Source organism: Schistocerca americana, chromosome 5 (genome assembly GCF_021461395.2).
Source record: "Schistocerca americana isolate TAMUIC-IGC-003095 chromosome 5, iqSchAmer2.1, whole genome shotgun sequence".
Classification (NCBI taxonomy): Eukaryota; Metazoa; Arthropoda; class Insecta; order Orthoptera; family Acrididae; genus Schistocerca; species Schistocerca americana.
In genome coordinates this window covers 417,820,450-417,839,342 of record NC_060123.1, presented here as the reverse complement: position 1 = coordinate 417,839,342, position 18,893 = coordinate 417,820,450, and the positions used below count along the sequence as shown (strand labels likewise).

The 18,893-nt window shown below is 38.1% G+C and overlaps 1 protein-coding gene across 1 annotated transcript in view; it reads right to left on the bottom strand.

Annotated features, from left to right (window-relative positions):
• Positions 1–5,981: 5,981 nt before the first annotated feature.
• LOC124615354 (rho guanine nucleotide exchange factor 18) overlaps positions 5,982–18,893 on the bottom strand; it is a 591,378-nt gene continuing 578,466 nt past the window's right edge. Inside the window, exon 29 of the mRNA XM_047143164.1 lies at positions 5,982–7,282. Within this exon, the coding sequence (XP_046999120.1) occupies positions 6,800–7,282 (483 nt within the window). The 3' untranslated portion in view covers positions 5,982–6,799. The remainder of the gene's footprint in view (positions 7,283–18,893) is intronic.

The window sequence follows — 18,893 nt, the reverse complement described above, 5'->3', positions numbered from 1 at the left end:
GTGGAAAGAGATAGCTTCATTATGTGCAAAACGAAAGTCAGCATTAGTATAAGTACAGACTTTACGTGACATATCTTTGGATGTATTATTGCATGCGTTACATTAAATCGGGGGGCAAAGACAGAACAGCCGCCAATGCTGAATATACATAAAACTAGGATTCCCACTAAGAAGAGTATATACTATATCATACAAAGGGCAAGAAATGGGACACTTGGGTTTCCCATATGAAAACTGCACAATAAGTTACATGAAATAAATAAAAGTTCACAACAGGAATCACACATGCATACTCCTCTTTTACAGACATAATGTTCCTTTTCTCTTTCTAGCAAGAAAATCTAATTTGAATTAAACTTCTGTTACGAGTTTGGAAGTTGATACTCTATAGCCCTGATCACAAATATTTTCACATCTGTCCACACATTAACACATCCTTTATAATAAAATAAAATCACAATTATTTGTAAAAGTTCACAAATATAAAAGACAAAGAGATCCCAAATGTTGTAAATATACAACTTATTGCATGTAGAGTTTATAACCAGTCGAAGAACAATTAGATATCTTACAAAAATATTTTGCACCTACAGAATGGAAAGACGTTCACAGTAGGCCTTCATTAAATTAAGTCTCCATAAAAATTTCATTCTTACACCTCACGAATAACAGCAGTTATACCAGCCTTATTAGTTCTATGAAGTATGTAACAATTTCAATAACAAGAAAAAAACCATTTCTAATCTTAATGGCAAATAGAGCTCACACAAAAATACTGGAAGTACGAGGAAAATCGACTGACATTTTCAGTGATGTTAGTATTGTCACAATGATTGAGAAAAATGTATTTCATTTTGAACTGTACACGGAAGGTTCCTTCGAGGAAGACAGTTTGTAGTCAGTTAAGATTAAAGTTTATATATTTACACAGTAGACAATAAAGGCAAATAAATAGTTAGCACATATTAAATGTACTAAATTTGGAACCTCACCACAACAGTAAGCAAGTATATTTATAACATACAATACTGATGTAGCATAAGACAAATAACTGGAATGTTTATCTCCACAAAGACCTGTAATTGCACCTTTATGTACAAAGAACTGCTCAGCTGCTTCAGTCACAAAGAGTATATACCAGAGAACACACTTATTGCAGAGGTACACTTACAACTAGTGACTGGAACATATGCTGTGATGAGTAACCTAACTGCAAGTTCACATTCACACATTATTAATCTTATGATATACAAAGGGAAAAAAACAAGTAGGCTCAAGGTACTATCAGTCAGATAAAATATTTAAATTTATCAACAATAATTTAAATAGCATTTTTGTACACACTCTCAAGAAAACATGCAATATCTCTAAGGCAGTAGTTTTTATTATATGCCTGATAAGCCCTATGTTATTGCCAAAGTTTAAACAAAAAGGAGCCACAGGCCATTTCTCTTATGCGCTAAGTAGATCAATTGAGATTTGTGGGAAGAAAAGGGCATTGAGATTTCTCCTGCAGCTGTGTTAACAAATCGTAACACACTAATACTATTACTTTGAAATGCAAGCATACAAAGCAGTCTCAACAAACCTAATAAGATGAATGCATCTTGTCATGCTAATGACACATTGGGCCACTTTTTCAGGAAAAATGTTTGTTCATCAAGCAATGGCTACAAAGAGCACAAACTTGCAGAAAAAGGGGCCTTCAATTCTTTATTTACTGTTGATGGCCACTGATAACTATTTCACTAATACTGTTTACCTGTCTCGTTTTAAGGCTTATGTAACTTGATACAGTGCAGAGCCAGAAGACATCAGTGTGCGGCAAACATTGTGCGAGTTGTTTTGCACTGTGTGGTATTGAAAATATATAGTTTGATGACAGAGACAAAATTTAAATTAAGAAACAGTATTTATATAGTTTCTATTTGTTTTTGGGAATCTTGAATAAAAATGTATATTCACAGTATAACCCATATAAAAAACTACATATTTCAGCTAGGAAGAGAATTGAGCAATACTTCATAAATCAATAAAATAAAAATTTGAAAATATGCACAGATGCCAGCATAGGATTCTTGAGATATTCTGCTAACTGGCACACACATGGCACAATTTAACAGTTTCACAATTGGCACTAGAACCAACACAATGCCCTTTTATCATTCTACAGCAAAGAATAATAAAGAAATGACAATAAGATGGTAGGGATTTAACTTTTATGATACACCAGTGTTAATTGTCTGGTAACAAATTCACTGTGAATATATTTTGAGACACACCACATTAATTGCTCATGCTGTTCTCTGAGGAGACTGGACTGGGGGACAGAAATATTGTTACTCTTTCAGATGAAGGTGCAAGAATTGAATGAAATACCGTATTTTCACTAGGCTTACATATTTTTGTTTTTTCTTTGCAGATTCCTTACCAAATCATGCACTGAAATTTTTCTTTGACACCTACTCTAGTACATATTTTTATTTAATTCTTGACTACTTGTTACAATTGTCTGTCTCTTTGGCATAATTTTTTATGAAACAACAGGTTTGCCCATTATATAACAGGTTTCAAACTTCTAAGCAATTAATGAAAGTGTAAAGTAATAAGAAATCTACTCCACAATTAAATAGACCATAAAAACAGGAAATCACAAATGTGTGACATGTTAGATGTATGTAAATACAGATATGCTGACATCTGTCTAACTCTAATGAATGTACAAAAAAATGCAAAATTTATGGAGTGTAGCTTCTGAAATTTATATTAGAATAAGATCATGAAAGAAGTACCTCAGAATTATGACAAATACTGTTTGCCACAGAGGAAAATGGACAAAATATGCACAAACCAGTGCACAAATGCAGTTGACTATCATCCCTATAGCTGGGAAGTCAGCATGCTGGACTGCCACCAAAGAATCTGGGTTTAATTCTCCGCTATGGCAATGATTTTTATTTGGAAGAGAGACACGAACAGAGCACAATGAGCTTTGTGAGGACAACTGAGGAAACACCTGAGGGATTGGCAAAGGTCGAGTTTGAGAAAGTCAATGTTAATGGGCAAAAGCAATGAACTAATCAGGTGCCCCTCTATAAACAACGGATGACACATTCAATCAAAGTAGATTGATCTATGAGTCACTGTGGTCAGTATCAGTTACATTATATAACATACACTATACAGCACATGCATGCTCTTAGTTATTTCAAATAAGAAATACATACATCCATAAAATGTGGTTTTAAAATTTAACTAGCACTTAAATTTTATCTTGTGAAGCAAGTGGTTATGACACTTTAGTGAAATCTTCCAGGCACCAGCAAGATAAACTAAACACTGTGCAGAAATGCAAGAGACTAATCATCTGTAGAAGTGCTATTATGGTTTTGCAGTAGTCAGTTTCATGATTTATATTAAAAATTACTTTTATATATATTTAGATTGTTGATGTTACTTATTTTGTAGTTAAAAGACAGATAACAGCATCAAGTTGTAGTATTTCATGAGGACACTTATATTAAAAGATATGTTTTTGAAACAAAATTAATCACCATCTGCTAACTGAACCAGTGAGTGATAAAAAGGCTTCATGAGACTATGCAGTCATAAAAGTAAGTTTTTTTCCTTCCCCCTCCATCTTTTCACAAGTCACTACACTCATAAACAGAAAAGTGAGAGAGACACTTACAGCTTTTCTTCAATATTTTTGCCACTTCTGTACCCCTCCTATCCCCCCCCCCTCCCCCCACACTTTAAAAAACTGCAACAGTTAATCCTAGCTCAGTCAAGACCCACAGTAATGACTAATGTTTCACTAGAGTGTCCTTGTTTGTGCATGTATTGGTTTCAGTCATCTATCTGTTCCTGAACAAGTACTAAGAGTTATATTATTATTTCAAATTCGGTTAGGAATACCAAAACTGATAGGGAACAAGTAATACAGCAAACAAAAGAAGCTGTGTCTTCAAAGAAAGAATGATAGTGCCATGGATTAAAAACACAAATTAAGGTAATAAGCAAACTAAAAAAGGAGAGATTATATACTAAAACGAAATTCCACAGATTTATCCAATACAGCTGAGCATAACCTGTATATAAACAATAAATAAAAGGTAACAGATACTAGCCAAGTTGCAACAATGTTCAATAGAAGAAATCATCAAACCAAAGCAAAGGCAGCTGAGTTAATAACCTGTTAGCTACTGCAATGGTGCCATTTTTTTTTTGAAATCTGTAGGAATTTGAAATGAGACTACAGTAAGGACGAGTAGGTACCGACATTAATAGGAAATTATTAGTGATTCAGTTAACAGAGGTATCGTACTTAATTAACTCTTGATCAGAAGGTAGATGGACAGCAGAATATGGTGAGAAGATAATTTATGGTTGTGGAATAAGAACAACGTGTCTCATTCTGAGGCATTGTCACATAGTTATGAAGTATTTAACCTGACTGTTCCACTTTGGAACATAATTATATTGTCATACAATTAAAAAAAGATAGTTCAGTAAAGTAGATTGTGACAGTCAAAGAAAGTTTGCACTGTACAAGAAGATAACAAAAACATTGTTCTGTATGTGAAATGTTGGTGTATTTTGAATAGACAGACATTATGTCGCAATAATAAAAACATGATAGCCAAGTGGATGTGTGTCCTGAAATTAAATGAGATAACAAACCTATGACTAGTATCAGTACAAAGCTAAGAAAACATGGGCAGTGTAATCTCATTTGAGTAGGTAAGTTTTCAAGATTTAACATTCTTACATCAGAAGCTAATGTTCACAACTATTTTGTGGTAAGCTAATTTTCACCAAAACAAACAATAAAGGTACTGTCATAAAGTCAATATCTGAACTGAGACACATAAAAGAATGATCTGAAACTGCACCAACCATATTCGTGAGTCTACATGATTTTTTAATATGTTGATCATGACACAAGAACCACTAAAATTTTTGTACTTAATCATGGAGTTCACAAATGCCAGGTAATAACCTAAGAAATTTAATTTCACTGGTGCAAATTTTGTAATAACAATGGGAAATGGTAAGATAAAACTACAAGGAAAACTTAAGTATATATCTTCGTGCACTGAGATAACGAAGTATACACTCTGCAATATTTAAATGCACTGACAAAGGAATTTTTAGAGAACACTATTACATTAACTTTACAAAAATGTATTAGAATCGAAATGAAATTTCAATTCTCTATCAAAGCATTCCATGTGATTAAACTTTCTGATGCATTAATAATGTCTCCAGAGCAAGGCTTGAATACTGTTCTTTGCCTCCCATGGGCAATGCTGCATGGAACTGGGAAGTGCAGGAGAAAAGGCCATGGAGGATGAAGCTATGAGCTGGGCAGCTGTGGTTGAAACTCAGTTGAATTAGTTGGTTGACTGTTCCCTGCTGAAGGCAAAGCTCTGTGTTAAAGCCCTGGTCCCATTATTTTTAAAGTCAGCAACGGGCTTCTAGAAATCTCTGGTGTGAGAAATGAGGATGAAAGGAGGATTGGTAACAACTCATGCTAATAGGAAACCATGATTAATATATCAATAATGTTAACAAAGCCAACCAACTTAATCATTCATGGTCAAAAGATGTTGGGCAAAAGAAAATGCACACCAGATAAGAATAATACACGTCATGATGAGGCACTGTCATATAGTTATGAGATATTTGACCTGGTTGTTAAATTTTTTAGGACATTCAAAAAAAGCACAAGCAACATCCTGAATGCAACAAAGTACTTGAATTCTTTTCTTGTAAAAAAAAGTTATCAATGAATAAATTTACGTCACTTTGCCCAGACCAGAATTATTCCAAATGTCAACAGTATACGTAAGCAAGATGATGTCATGCACCCCCCCCCACCCCCCCCCCCCCCAAAAAAAGAAAAAAACTAAATTTTTAGAGTGTAATAAAAGATATTGTAGCAAGGTAAGTTTCATTTTTGTGCCTGCTCACTCAAAAACAGATGAAAAAATTATTAAAAGAGAAGGAGAACAGTTTATATATCGTGGGAGGAATTGATTTCCAATTGCAGAGAACAGCTGATGGCTATGTTTAACCACTAAACAAATGACTATACATTACAGATATATTTAAATGCCTTACTTATGTTCTGCTTTGTGTGTAGTGGCTGACATATTATGTCCATATATACAATCGCAAAGACATTTCAACTGTATGAAACTTGCTTATTTGAGTAGTATCAGGCTTTGAAAGTAAGTAGCGTCATCTGAAATTACTAAGGTTTATTTACATGTTGCATTGTTATGTAACATAATTACTAACCACTTATTTCAAAGGGACATAAACATTATACATCTGCAAATGAGGCAATCCTTCCACAGTACCCGAGTGCTTTGGTAACAAATGCACTGTCTGTCTTTTGGCTACACTACAGTGCATCTGGACAATGAACTGGCAAGTGAAACAATGACATCTAGTCTCTATAAAAATATAGAACCAAAGCTCTATAACTTTTAATATCTTGGAATGACAATCACGATCTTTTGCTAAGGTGGCCTTTCCTTGCTAGTATCTCTCAGGAACATTAAGATTTCCCTCAGATAATATACATGGTTTATTTCTACAGGTGTCAATTGCAAATTAGCTGATCCTTCAAGGAAATCACCAGCTTTACCAGAGACTGCTTCTCTTTAGCATTAGCTCAAGCATCACCGAGTGTAAACGGTAAACAACCACTAACACAACCAACAGCTCGAAGAAGTGACTTCAACTTGTCCCAGACACGTGAATGATGTCACGTGTGTGTATCTCCTTGTCAGAAGTATATAACTTCTTCGTCGGCAGACCGTCGGCTCGACGCAGGCTGTGGTGCAGACTCAGGACCGGGGCTTCCAACTCTGTTTACAGGGTGATTGTGAGTGCGATCCAGTCCTCCTGCAGATCTCCGAGACATCCCACTTTCGACAGGTGGTGGAGATGGTAGCTCACTCTGCATAGAAGCAGGACTACTGCCGGTGCGCACATGGCTATGTGGTGATGGCGCTGCAGTCTCATCTGCTGCTGCAGTTCTCGAGGGGGGACTGAAGCTGCCAGAGCCCAAGCGGCGATATCCTGAACCTCTCCTACCACTAGTGCTTTCTGTTGCGGAAGACGTCGGTGACTGCCCTTGGCTCAGTTTGTAAGGCAGAATTTGTTGCACAACGGAAGAACTGGAACTGCTGCTACTACTACTGTTGCCAGTGCCACTGCTGCTACCACCCAGCTTAGTGGCCAGTTTATATGGAAGTTGTTGCTTCACCTGAAATTACCACACCATTACACTGTTAGAGTAACAATAACCTGTCAATTGACGTGTACATGGAAAGTAAAACAATGTACTGTACTAATGATATAGTATGATTAAATACAACTGTGAACCGACAAACTTTCAAGAAGTTGTTCAGAATAACTTCTGAGTACTTTGGTATAAGGGACCAATTGTCTCTGACAGCTAGTAAGAGAAATAATGGAATTATTTAGTCTGTTACTGCAGTCACCCTCGCTTCTATGAAAATACCTTTGCAACAGTAAAGAAGCCTGTAATATGCAATAACCAAAATATACAAAACACAACGTAATGCGAAACAACACAAAGAAATGCAAAACTCTCAGATGAAACACATACACTTTTATCACCATATGTTCAATCCGTTCTGTCAGTGTACAGTACAGCATGTACCAAATGCAGAACTAACAGGTATTGTTCAAATTGTCGACTATGATGGTCACAACTTAGCGTACAGTGATGCACCATTGATTGTCTTACAAGCTAAATACTTCCACGAGTTTGGCATACTGCTTCCACAGCTGCAATAATACTAGTAACCATATCCTTACATGTACTGACCAGAGTTTTTTAAACTAAGCTCTTTACATGCACCCAGAAGAAGTAGCCCAATGGTACCATGTCTGGTCACTGAGCTGGTCATGGAAAAGGACACAAAGCAACCAATCTACTGTCATCCAAATTGCAGTTCAAAGAGGTTCCTAACATCAAGTGCAAAGTGTGCCGAAGTCCAGTGGGGACATCATCTAGGAACAACTTGGTTTAGTGCGACAGGAAGTATAAGGGACTAGCAACCTGCCACAATGAAATCATGGAATGGTTCCATTCGAAAGTAATTGCCAAATGTGTTAAGACATTTATCCCACTGGGAGACAAGATGATCAATTCCTGTTTCACACACTTGGATGCAGATGGATCCACAACTGCACCCACACTTGCACTTCCCTGTCTGACTGAAATTGAACTCCTTGCATGTCTTTCTTCATGTGAAAACAACACAGTGAAATACCCGGAATGTATTGAGGACGTTGCAATGTTTCCCGACCAAATTGCTGAAGCATAGCCTATCTCCAACTGGCAGTGTGGGGCCGGGGCTTATCACACAAGAAGATCTCAGTCCACACCATTCCTGGACATTCTGACTTTCTGGTGCGTCACTGTTTGTGAAAAGTGTCTTTATAACATTGTACATTGATTGTTGCTCCACACTCAAGGAAGTCGATGAGCAGAGGGGCCCTGCAGTCAAAGAAGATGAGCGTTATGACCTTACTGGAACTTTTATGAACAGCTTTGGATTTCTTTGACTGGGCAGTTGCAGAATGTTTCCACTGTTGGCTTTGTCATTTGACCTCAGGATTGAAATGGTGGCGCCACATAATGCCATGATGACCACTACCTTTGACTGCAGGGGCCCTCTGTTCAGTGATTCCTTGAGTGTGAAACCATAATCAACGTGCAGCACTATGAAGACACATCACAGTAACTGTTAAACCCCCCCCAACCCTCCACACTGCCAATCAGACACAGGCTATAATTCAACAATTTAGCTGGCCTGCAACAGCCTTGATCTTTCATCACGTGATTTTCACATCTTTGGCAACCTGAAGAATGGCAAGAATGGATGTCGGTTCCTGTCAGATGAGGAAGAGCAGGAGTGGACGCAGTTATGGATCTGTCAGCTGACAATCGTGTTCCCCAAACAGGAATCGTCCATCTTGTCTCGTGGGATACATGCCTAAATGCATGTGGTGATTATTTTTGAATGGAACCATCCTAAAGTCCCGTTTTGGCTGGTGGTTGGTTTTCGTTTGAAATAGGTAAGATAAGATCCTTTTACAAAAATCATTTACAACACCCACACATATACAGCAAACAACTGTTAACAGGATTGACATAGCACTGTGTGTGGATCTGTGTCATCCCACACATGGCTATTCCTACTGCTGAATGTGCCCTCTCTTGTAAACATAGCCTCATTTAAACAACATAAAAGCAGGAAAATTGGGGTTTTCTGTACACTGACAGGAAACAATTTGCAAACATCATTCGAAATGGGAAGTCCGCTGGTGGCAATGATTGCACCTTCTGTGAAGGATATGAGTGTAATTGCTGTTCACAAAAGTCTCTCAAAACAGAGGCTGTGCAAAGTGGCAACCACTACAGGAAGAATTCTCACTGATCACTTGTAACACATTATTTTTAATACTGGTGTTCTAGCATGCAAGGATCCAGTTTCTTGTAGGATCCTATGTACAGAAGTAAAAGTACTGTGACACGATTGCCATCATTGTAGGAACAGCTCAGCAATAATGTTGCCATTCTGCTCTTCAATTGCTTTCAGTGGAGCCCTACATGAGCTGCATGTCACCAACTCTTCATCAGTAAACCTATCCATATTACTGCTGCGTATAACGCACAATGCAAAAGAGAGAGAGAGAGAGAGAGAGAGAGAACGAAGAAAGAAAGAAAGAAAGAAAGAAAGAAAACCTCTAGACAGAACTGAGCAGTACTGAATATAAACTTGAGGGAAACAGAGTAAGGAGGGCATTACTGTTGGTCAACAGCAGGTAATGTGAGCAAATGGAAACAATAAACACAGTGCAGCATACTGTCGACATTTGCATTGTTGTGCACTATTTCCAGTGCAGTACAGATAGGAAGCCACTGGATCAAGAAACTAAACAAATTGCAATAACTGTAATGAGGTGGCAGAGTCTGTGGGTCCCTCATCCCAAAGTATTCAAAAAATATTTCCGAACAAACTCTGAAAGTTCGTTGGTGGAGTTCTGGTTCATGATATAGTTACCCTCCTCCCTGACAGACTGAAATTTTTTAAATAGAGGGCATAAAGATGTGCAAAAATAGGCAGGGAACATATGAAAACTGACAAAAATTGGGACTGGGCCTGTTGTTGAATAATGGTGGATAAGACCAACAAATGATACGTGTCTTGACAGGTAATATAATAGAAGACAAACAACTACAGTAAATAAGGGACACGTATAAAAACAGAAAACAAGCAAGTAAATAGCAGCAGGAATACACACCTATAAAAGGTACGAGGGTGGTTTGTGAAAAGTTCTCGCAACGGAATAGAAAAAAATTACTTACATCACTGAAAGTTTTTTTTATTTTTCAATGTAGTCTCCCTGCAGATTCATGCACTTGGTCCAATGCTGTTTCCAGTGCTTTGATCCTATCTTGAAAATGAGTTTCCTCCAGGCCTGCAAAATAGTCTCAACTCCAGCTATCAATTCTCCGTTTGAAGTGAATCTTCGTCCACCAAGATAAATTTTCAGTTTTGGGAAGAGATGGACGTCTGACGGAGCCATATCAGGTGAATAAGGCAGGTGTGGCAACAATTCATATCTAAGTTCATGTAATTTTGCCATGGTGACAGCATATGTGTGCAGGCACACATTGCTTGATGGAAGATGACTTTCTTCCTTGCTAAACCTTGCCTTTTTTCACATATCTTTTGTTGCAATTTGTGTAGGAGGTTAGCATAGTATTCTCCAGTAACTGTCTGCCCAGTGGGGAGATAACCTACAAACAGAATCCCCTTCGCATCCCAGAACACTGATACCATGACCACCCTCGCCAAAGGAACTGTCTTTGCTTTCTATGGTGGCAGAGATTCAGCATGTTTCCACTGCTTTGACTGTTGTTTTGTCTCTTGGGGTATAGTAGTGCACTTGCCTCACTTATGCGTCCTTCACCTGATAGTATAGTCTCACTCAAGGCAGCTAAATCTATATTTAACCTAGCTAGTTCATGGCTGATAAGAGCGGTTCTCTCTGGCCTGTCACTGTTCACGTCCAGGAGGGTCCTGACATTCCACGTTCCTATGGTCATTATATTTCATTCTTCTTTGTGCTCATGTGGGGGCCATATAGATGCTTGTAAAACAATAAACTGGTAGCCAAGATCATAGGAATTCTTTTTATTCCATGATTACCGGTTTCGGCAAAACTAAAGCCGCCATCATCGGATCTTAGGACACATACAGGTTACAACATCAAGGCAAACAATGGTGATATTAATGGTTGCCTATAACACGCAAGCCTTACAAAATTGTCGTGAGTAGCGCATAGGCGTCTAAGAGAGACGACATTATAAATGTTAAGTGTCTCCATCACATACAAGCACAAGCTCCGATGAAGGCAGCTTTAGTTCCGCCGAAACTGGTAATCCTGGAATAAAAAGAATTCCTGCGATCTTGGCTACCACTTTATTGTTTTATTTCATTCTTCTTTGGTTTTCATCCGCAGTATAAGGAGTTACTTTCTGGGTGTAGATTCCCAGCCTGGTTCCAGTGTGACACTTTCAGAGACTGTGCTTCCTGAACCTCAATGCGGGTTTAGCCCTTCAAGAGGGACGATTGTCATGATTTTCTGTGCACGACAACTGCAGGAGAAGTGCAGAGAACAACAAAATCCTTTACTATTAGTTTTTATGACCTAGAAAAGGCCTTTGATACAGTTCCCAGAGAAGCCATGTGGATGGTCTTAAAATGTTTCGGCTGCCCTGAACATTTTGTTGACTTGGTTAAAGCTCTCCATGATGACATGAGTGGACAGGTCATCTGCCAGAATGAAACATCTAATGAATTCCCAATAAGGAGTGGGCTAAAACAAGGATGTGTTCTTGCACCAACATTATTTGTCTTGTACCTGTCAGCTATGCCTTATGAGACATCAGTGAACAACGCTGGGGTAGAACCAAAGTACAAGTTCGATGGAGGATTATTTAATTGTTTCAGCAAGGCATACAAACGATTTGGTCTTTCCATCAATATTCAAAAGACAAAGGTGCTTGCACAAGCTCTCGGCTCTTCCCTTCCTGATTTCAGCATATCCATTTCTGATGCACCCTTGGAACAAGTGGACAATTTCCTGTATCTAGGAAGCATATTGTCATCTAATTGCTCATCTGAAAAAGACGTGGAGAACAGAATACGTGCTGCTCATGTAGCATTTGGTCGTCTCAGAACACGTGTCTTCCTGAATAAAGACCTAACACTATACACCAAATTGATGGTGTATAAAGCTGTTGTCATCTCAACACTGCTCTATGGTTGCGAAACCTGAACATTATATCACCATGATCTGAAGAAACTAGAACGCTTCAACCAACAGAAGCTAAGATACATCATGAACACGAAATGGGATGACATTATATCAAATACCACCGTTCTTGAGAAAGCGAAAATGAATTGTTTAGAAGCTCTCATTATTGGGCACCAACTAAGACGGGTTGGGCATGTCCAGTGGATGAGAGATAACAGACTTCCAAATCAAATGCTGTACAGTGAAGCGAGCACAGGTAAAAGGCCGCGAGGTGCCCCTCTTCAAAGCTATAAGGATCAGTATAAGAAACTGGTCCACCTTAAAAGAAGATCGCAGTCTCTGGCGCTCAACTACCTCAAATGCTCTTCAGAACTTTGAGTGGGAACGTCGAAGACTGGAAAATGACAAACACCAGAGACGTGAACTTCTCCAGGCCCAGCCACGTTCTCCACCTTCCAACATTTGTAATTTCTGTGGTCGCTTGTTCCATGCCAGGATTGGACTACTAAGCCATCAAAGACATTTTCACACCTGAACCATGACAAAGGAAATCTCAGGAAAGAAATGAAAACTCTGATACTAGTATTACCCGCCGCCGCCGATGATAGTAGTGCAACCAAGTTTCACTTGTGGTCATAAACTGGCTCAAAAAATCTTATTCGTTTCTCCTAAAATGGGCCAAAAACTGTTGTGATATGTCCATTCTCATGCGTTTTTGATCCAGTGTCAAGAGTCGCAGCACCCATCTTGCCGACAATTTTTTCATTTCTAATTCTTCAGTTAAAATGTCATATACCCTTTCAGATGACATCTGGCAAGTGTGAGCAATTTCACGCTCTTTCAATCTGTGATCCTTCATGACGATTTTGTGCACTTTCGCAATGATTTCTGGAGTAGTGACACATCTTGGCCGCCAACTGCGCAGATCATCATCTAAGCTCTCCTGACCAAATTTAAATTAATTCGTCCACTTGGCAACAGTTGAATGTGAAGGAACAGAGTCTCCCAGTGTATTCTTGAAATAGGCATGAATGTTCTTTGCTTTCATACATTTCTTTATGAAGTACTTAATCACTGCCTGAATCTCTATTTTTTCCATCTTCGCAAATCACTAAGCAGGAACAACTACAAAGCCACATCACCATAACAGCTCTCTTCCAAGAGCACTGACATGGCACATATTTACAGGTAACAGTCCAATGAATATCATGTGAACGAATCAGTGCACTCGGGCTGACCTGTCGTGGTGATTTCACCAAATCACCCTCGTATTATAGTTTGCAAGCTTTCAGAGCCAGTGGCTCCTCCTCCTAGCAGAAGGGTTGAAGTAGGATGGAAGAGGGGTGAAGGAAAAGGACTGGACCTCTTCCATCCCCTTCAACCCTTCTGCCACGAGAAGGAGCCACTTGCTCCGAAAGCTTGCAAACTGAACCTTTTTTGTGTGTGTTCTCCTGTTGCTGCTTGGTGAGTAGATTTTTTAACTGTCCAATTATATTATATTTTCAAAAATTGATTATTTTTGTTGATAAAAAAGTGAATTGGCAATAAATAACAAAAGATTCAAATGAACCTATGATTTCTTATTTTCATATCAAAATAGAATATTACAATCATTATTACTAAAACACACTCACTTTTCAATTTCTTTTGCTTCAATATGAACAGAAACACAAAATTTCAATTATATTTTAATAGAAAAATAGTATGAAATACAGATATGTAGTAACTCACTGCATTTTACTTTTAATGACAAGAAGGTGAAAACAGAAGACCAGGTTTAAATGTTTGAATTCAAGGTGGAAAAAGATGGTCCACAGCAAATCTTTATTGTATTACTACAAACCAAGCTCCTGTTACCAATTTGCTAGAACCTTTATAACTTATTTTCACCTAACAGGACTGAAATAATATTCTTCCCCTAAACGATAACTCTGACATGTTCAAATCTGCAATATTTTTGCCGTGCTGGCAACTTGCTATTTTTTAATGTACCCTTGGATATCTGGTGAATCACTTTGCCCTGCTGCTCTCAGAAGTACGCAGTTTAAGTTTAGGCACAGAAGTTTCAAAACCACGACAAACATTTTGATATGTCACCACATCCACAAATCAGATTTGGTCTTGCACCATGGATTCATCACCTCACATTTTAGCATATGTTGCTCTCTGTACATACCGGATACCACACAATGTTATTCATACATAGGGCTTTAAATGAAGAGTCACAGGTAGCAGATATATTTAATAATCATTTCTTAAATAAGACAGAAAGTATAGACACAAACAAGGGGAAAAATTGCAACAGTATATTGAGAAAGTAACTCTCAAAAAATTCAGTCACTTGGAAGTATCACCAACTTCTTCTGAAATTAAGAAAATCATACATTCTCTCATAAATAAAAGCTCAACTGGTTTTGATAGTGCTTTGAACATAGTACTTAAGATTTGTTCCCATATAATAAGCCCAGTCTTGTCCGAAATATGTAATACATCGCTACCTCAAAGGCATTTTTCCAGAGAGATTGAAATAAGCCATTGTTAAACCCCTCTTTAAGAAAGGTGACAAGAGGGATGTGAATAACTACTGACCTGTATCACTACTGACAATTTTCCAAAATTTTTGAGAAGGTGCTGTATTTCAGAAAAGTATCTCACCTTAGCAACAACAATATTCTCAGCAAATCGCAGTTTGGGTTTCAGAAGAATTGCTCTATTGAGACTGCCATTTACATGTTCGCTCACCAAATTTTACAAGAATTAAATAAGAAAATAGTGCTTGTTGGTATTTTCTGTGAACTACATAAAACACCTGCCTGTGTGAATCACAGTATTCTACAGAAATTGAAGTTTTATGGGACTGATGGTACAACCAACAAATGGATGATATCATATCAAACCAAAAGAGTGCTGAACGTTGTACTTAGTGATTCAACCAATATAGTCTGGTGACACAATCCTGACTAAGGAGAAATCACAAATGGGGGTTCCCCAAGGCTCAATATTAGGCCCACTATCGTTCCTCATATATGTAAATGATCTTCCGTCTAATATACAATAAGCGGAAATAGTTCATTCTGCAGAACCAGACCATGCATACATACAGAAACAGAAGAAATGGTAAACAATATTCTCCACTAGTTTTCTGCGAATGGCCTCATCTCAATCTTAAAAAGACAATACATTCAGTTCTGCACATCTTGGGGCACTACAGCAATAATAAATGTAACAAAGTGAGGAAACATTAAATAGGGTGGAAACTTCAAAATTTGTAGGTGTCCATACTGATAAGAATCTGAAGTAGAAAAAGCACATTTTGGAACTCCTAATGCAACTTAAATCCGCTACATTTGCACTTAGAATCACTAAATATCTTGAGGAAATACAAATCAGTAAGTTGACATATTTTACATATCTTTATTCAATAAAGTCATATGGAATAATTTTCGGGGGTAACTCATCTTTAAGAAAGGAAGTCTTCATAGCTCTAAAACCAGATGTAAGAATAATATGTGGTACTCATCCACGATCATCTTGTAGCACCTGTTTAACAAGTTGGGCATTCTGATTACTGGTTCACAGTATATTTATTCCCTCATGAAGTTCACTGTAAATAATCCACTACTGTTCAAAAGGAACAATGATGTACATCATAATTACAGTACCAGAAGGAAAAAATGACATTCATTACTCCACAGTAAGGTTGTCTTTAGCACAAAAACAGAGGCACCATGCTCCAACTAAAATTTTTGATCACTTATCCAGTGATATAAAATGTCTGACAGACAGAAAAGCAAAATTTGAAAACAAACTGAAAAAGTTTGTTCTCAACAATTCCTTTAATAGAATATACACTATATTGTAATCTGTAATGTGTAAAAGGTGTAGGGTAAGAATTACCAACTCAATCAGTACATATTAAAAACAAAAAAATTATGATTTGTCATGTAAAATGATCCATGGAACATGTAACTAACTAATGAATTAATTACATGTACACTGGAATCAAAGATCAGTGATGTAATCTATTTTCTGTCATGATTTACTAACAATTTAACATGCTTTCATTTCCTTCTGATTGGCCCTATGTCCTCCGCAACTTAACTGTTTCACAGCAACAGTTATAGGTATGTAGCAGACTGATTACACATTAGTGTAGCAAGACTTCTGATCCCATGTCAATAGGACTTCATAATACTATGTAGCGTAACTGGGTGCAAGTCAATAGGATTCAGAAAGGTGAGGTAATACTGCTTGGAAATGAGATTTATGGCCACTGCATCATCTCTTGGGATTAAGTTGGCCTGACTTGGCCTGTCATGTCGTGGAGTTTAGCAATAAGCTGGAGTCTATGCCCACAGATTGTAGTGTTCCGAGAATTTCTGCGTAAATTCTATAACTACTCGACTTTCTACCGTCTCGAACACACGATATTTTAGATGTTAAGAGTGGGATGCTAGAATGCTATCTACTGCACCTCACATGTTTGTGTGTGCAGGTGTGAAATCAGTCGCGAGCAGCAGGTAGACGTGGTGGAAAAATGGCACTGACAAGTACTTGTCAGGTGATCCATGGAAATTCTAGCGAAAGTATATGGAAGAACCGTGGAACTTCTAGGTTATTCTGTGCTAATCATATCAGTGATCATTGTCATGAATAACAAAAACAATTGAGATATTGAGGGGGGGGGGGGGGGAACCTCTCATCTTGAGCTTGCTGGAGGCATGAGGTATTTTATGATTTGTTTGTAATAGAGTTATGGTTGTTAAGCCAACTCTTTCCTAAATGTACTTAAATCTGTTTCTAATGTGAGACGATATTAGTGACTTACAAGAAATCTAATGTGCGAAGTGTGAATTTTGTTCTTTATGAAGCTCAAATATACTGATAGTCGTTGAAAAGTATTCTTCGAGTACCTACTTAATTCGCAAGTAGTGAGAGAGTCTTTAAGGTTCCTGTAACTAGCGTCATTCTTCGGAGATGAAGTTTATAGGGATTCCAGAAGCCGGCTATCCAGAGAAGAAGATCAACTGTGTACACCACGTGAGTCGACTTGTATAAGAGAAGTGGGAAGTTTGCACATACACTTCACACACTCTTAGTCGTCAAAACGTTAGAAGATGGGCAGTCAAAGCAAACTGTTTTCCTGTTTCAATAGGCATTGTCTGAAATAAAAAAATCTCCATGTGAAGTAAAACACTGGACTGCAGAATTTATATGACAGCAATAGATCATCTGAGATTGGACATTTTTGTCAGGCGACACTTTCTTGTAATACTTACACACTACGATCTGTTTCAGTCGCTGACTATCCTATCAGTAAGAAAGAATACGATCACAACATCAAATCTCATGCACCTCTTCACTTACAGAGAGCAACTTAAACATGGTAAAAATGTGTAAAACAATTCATTAGTCTCCAATAATAAGGCAGTGTGGTTCAATCTGGTGCAACCAATAAACTGGCTGCCCAGGACACACCAGCTTATTGTACTGATGTTATGTTATTACTTTTTGATAAATTTCATGGTACTGGAATGTCACAATCCTCAGAAACTCTGCAAATGGAGCCTTCTAATGTATGCCCTTTGACCTCAAGTTCTGGTACCTGTAAGTAATTTTGATTTACTTGGAATTACATAACATGACTTTTTGTAAACTTAAGGGTTCAGCTGTTGGCTGTGAACCAGTTTTACAACTGTCCCATTATTCTCCTGACCATGCGTGGTATAGATTTGTTAAGACCATTTCTCAATACACTTGCATCAAGATCACAGATCAGTGTTTGAAGACTTCTCAAATGTCTGGGTAAACCATTTATGTAATCTAGGAACAGCCAAGAAAAGTAGCAGGCCCAGCAATGAACCTTGTGGCACACTCCACCCATGCAACGAGAAGGCTTACCATCCTATACTATTTTGATTTCCCTAGTACAGTTTTATTATCTGGACAATCGAGGGCCTTGATATCACCACAGAAAATGCCAACAGGGTTGAGTCCAAGAACTTAGGCTTACAGTTGTGTTAATATACTGATCACAGGTTAAATTTTTTTGTTATCATTTAGCTGCATTTACCTTACCCATCTACTTGTTGGTTGGTTGGTTGGTTGGTTTACGGATTAAAGGGAACAAACTACAAGGTAATCAGTTCCTCCTACATGGAACAGCAAGTCAACAAAACTACACACCAAGGAAAGGCCTTGTGCACAAGGGGAAAGGAGAAAAGGTGGGCGAGGTGCACTGTCCTGGGAGCAGCCAGAGGCCCTCAAAGGAAGAAAGTGTGATGGGGAACATACACCCCCGCCACTTATAAGAGGTACCGCATCCAACAATACACAGCAAATACTAACGACATGGACAGGGTGAGAGAAATGCAGGAAAATAGAAGAACACACAAGAAAGGGAAGAAGAGCAAAAGAATGGCTAGGCGAGAGCTGGGGCAGACCACTGCAAGTCTAAACAGCCATTGTCCAGTCGTGGCAGAGGAGGCAACAAGGAGTCTTGCCAAAACAGACCG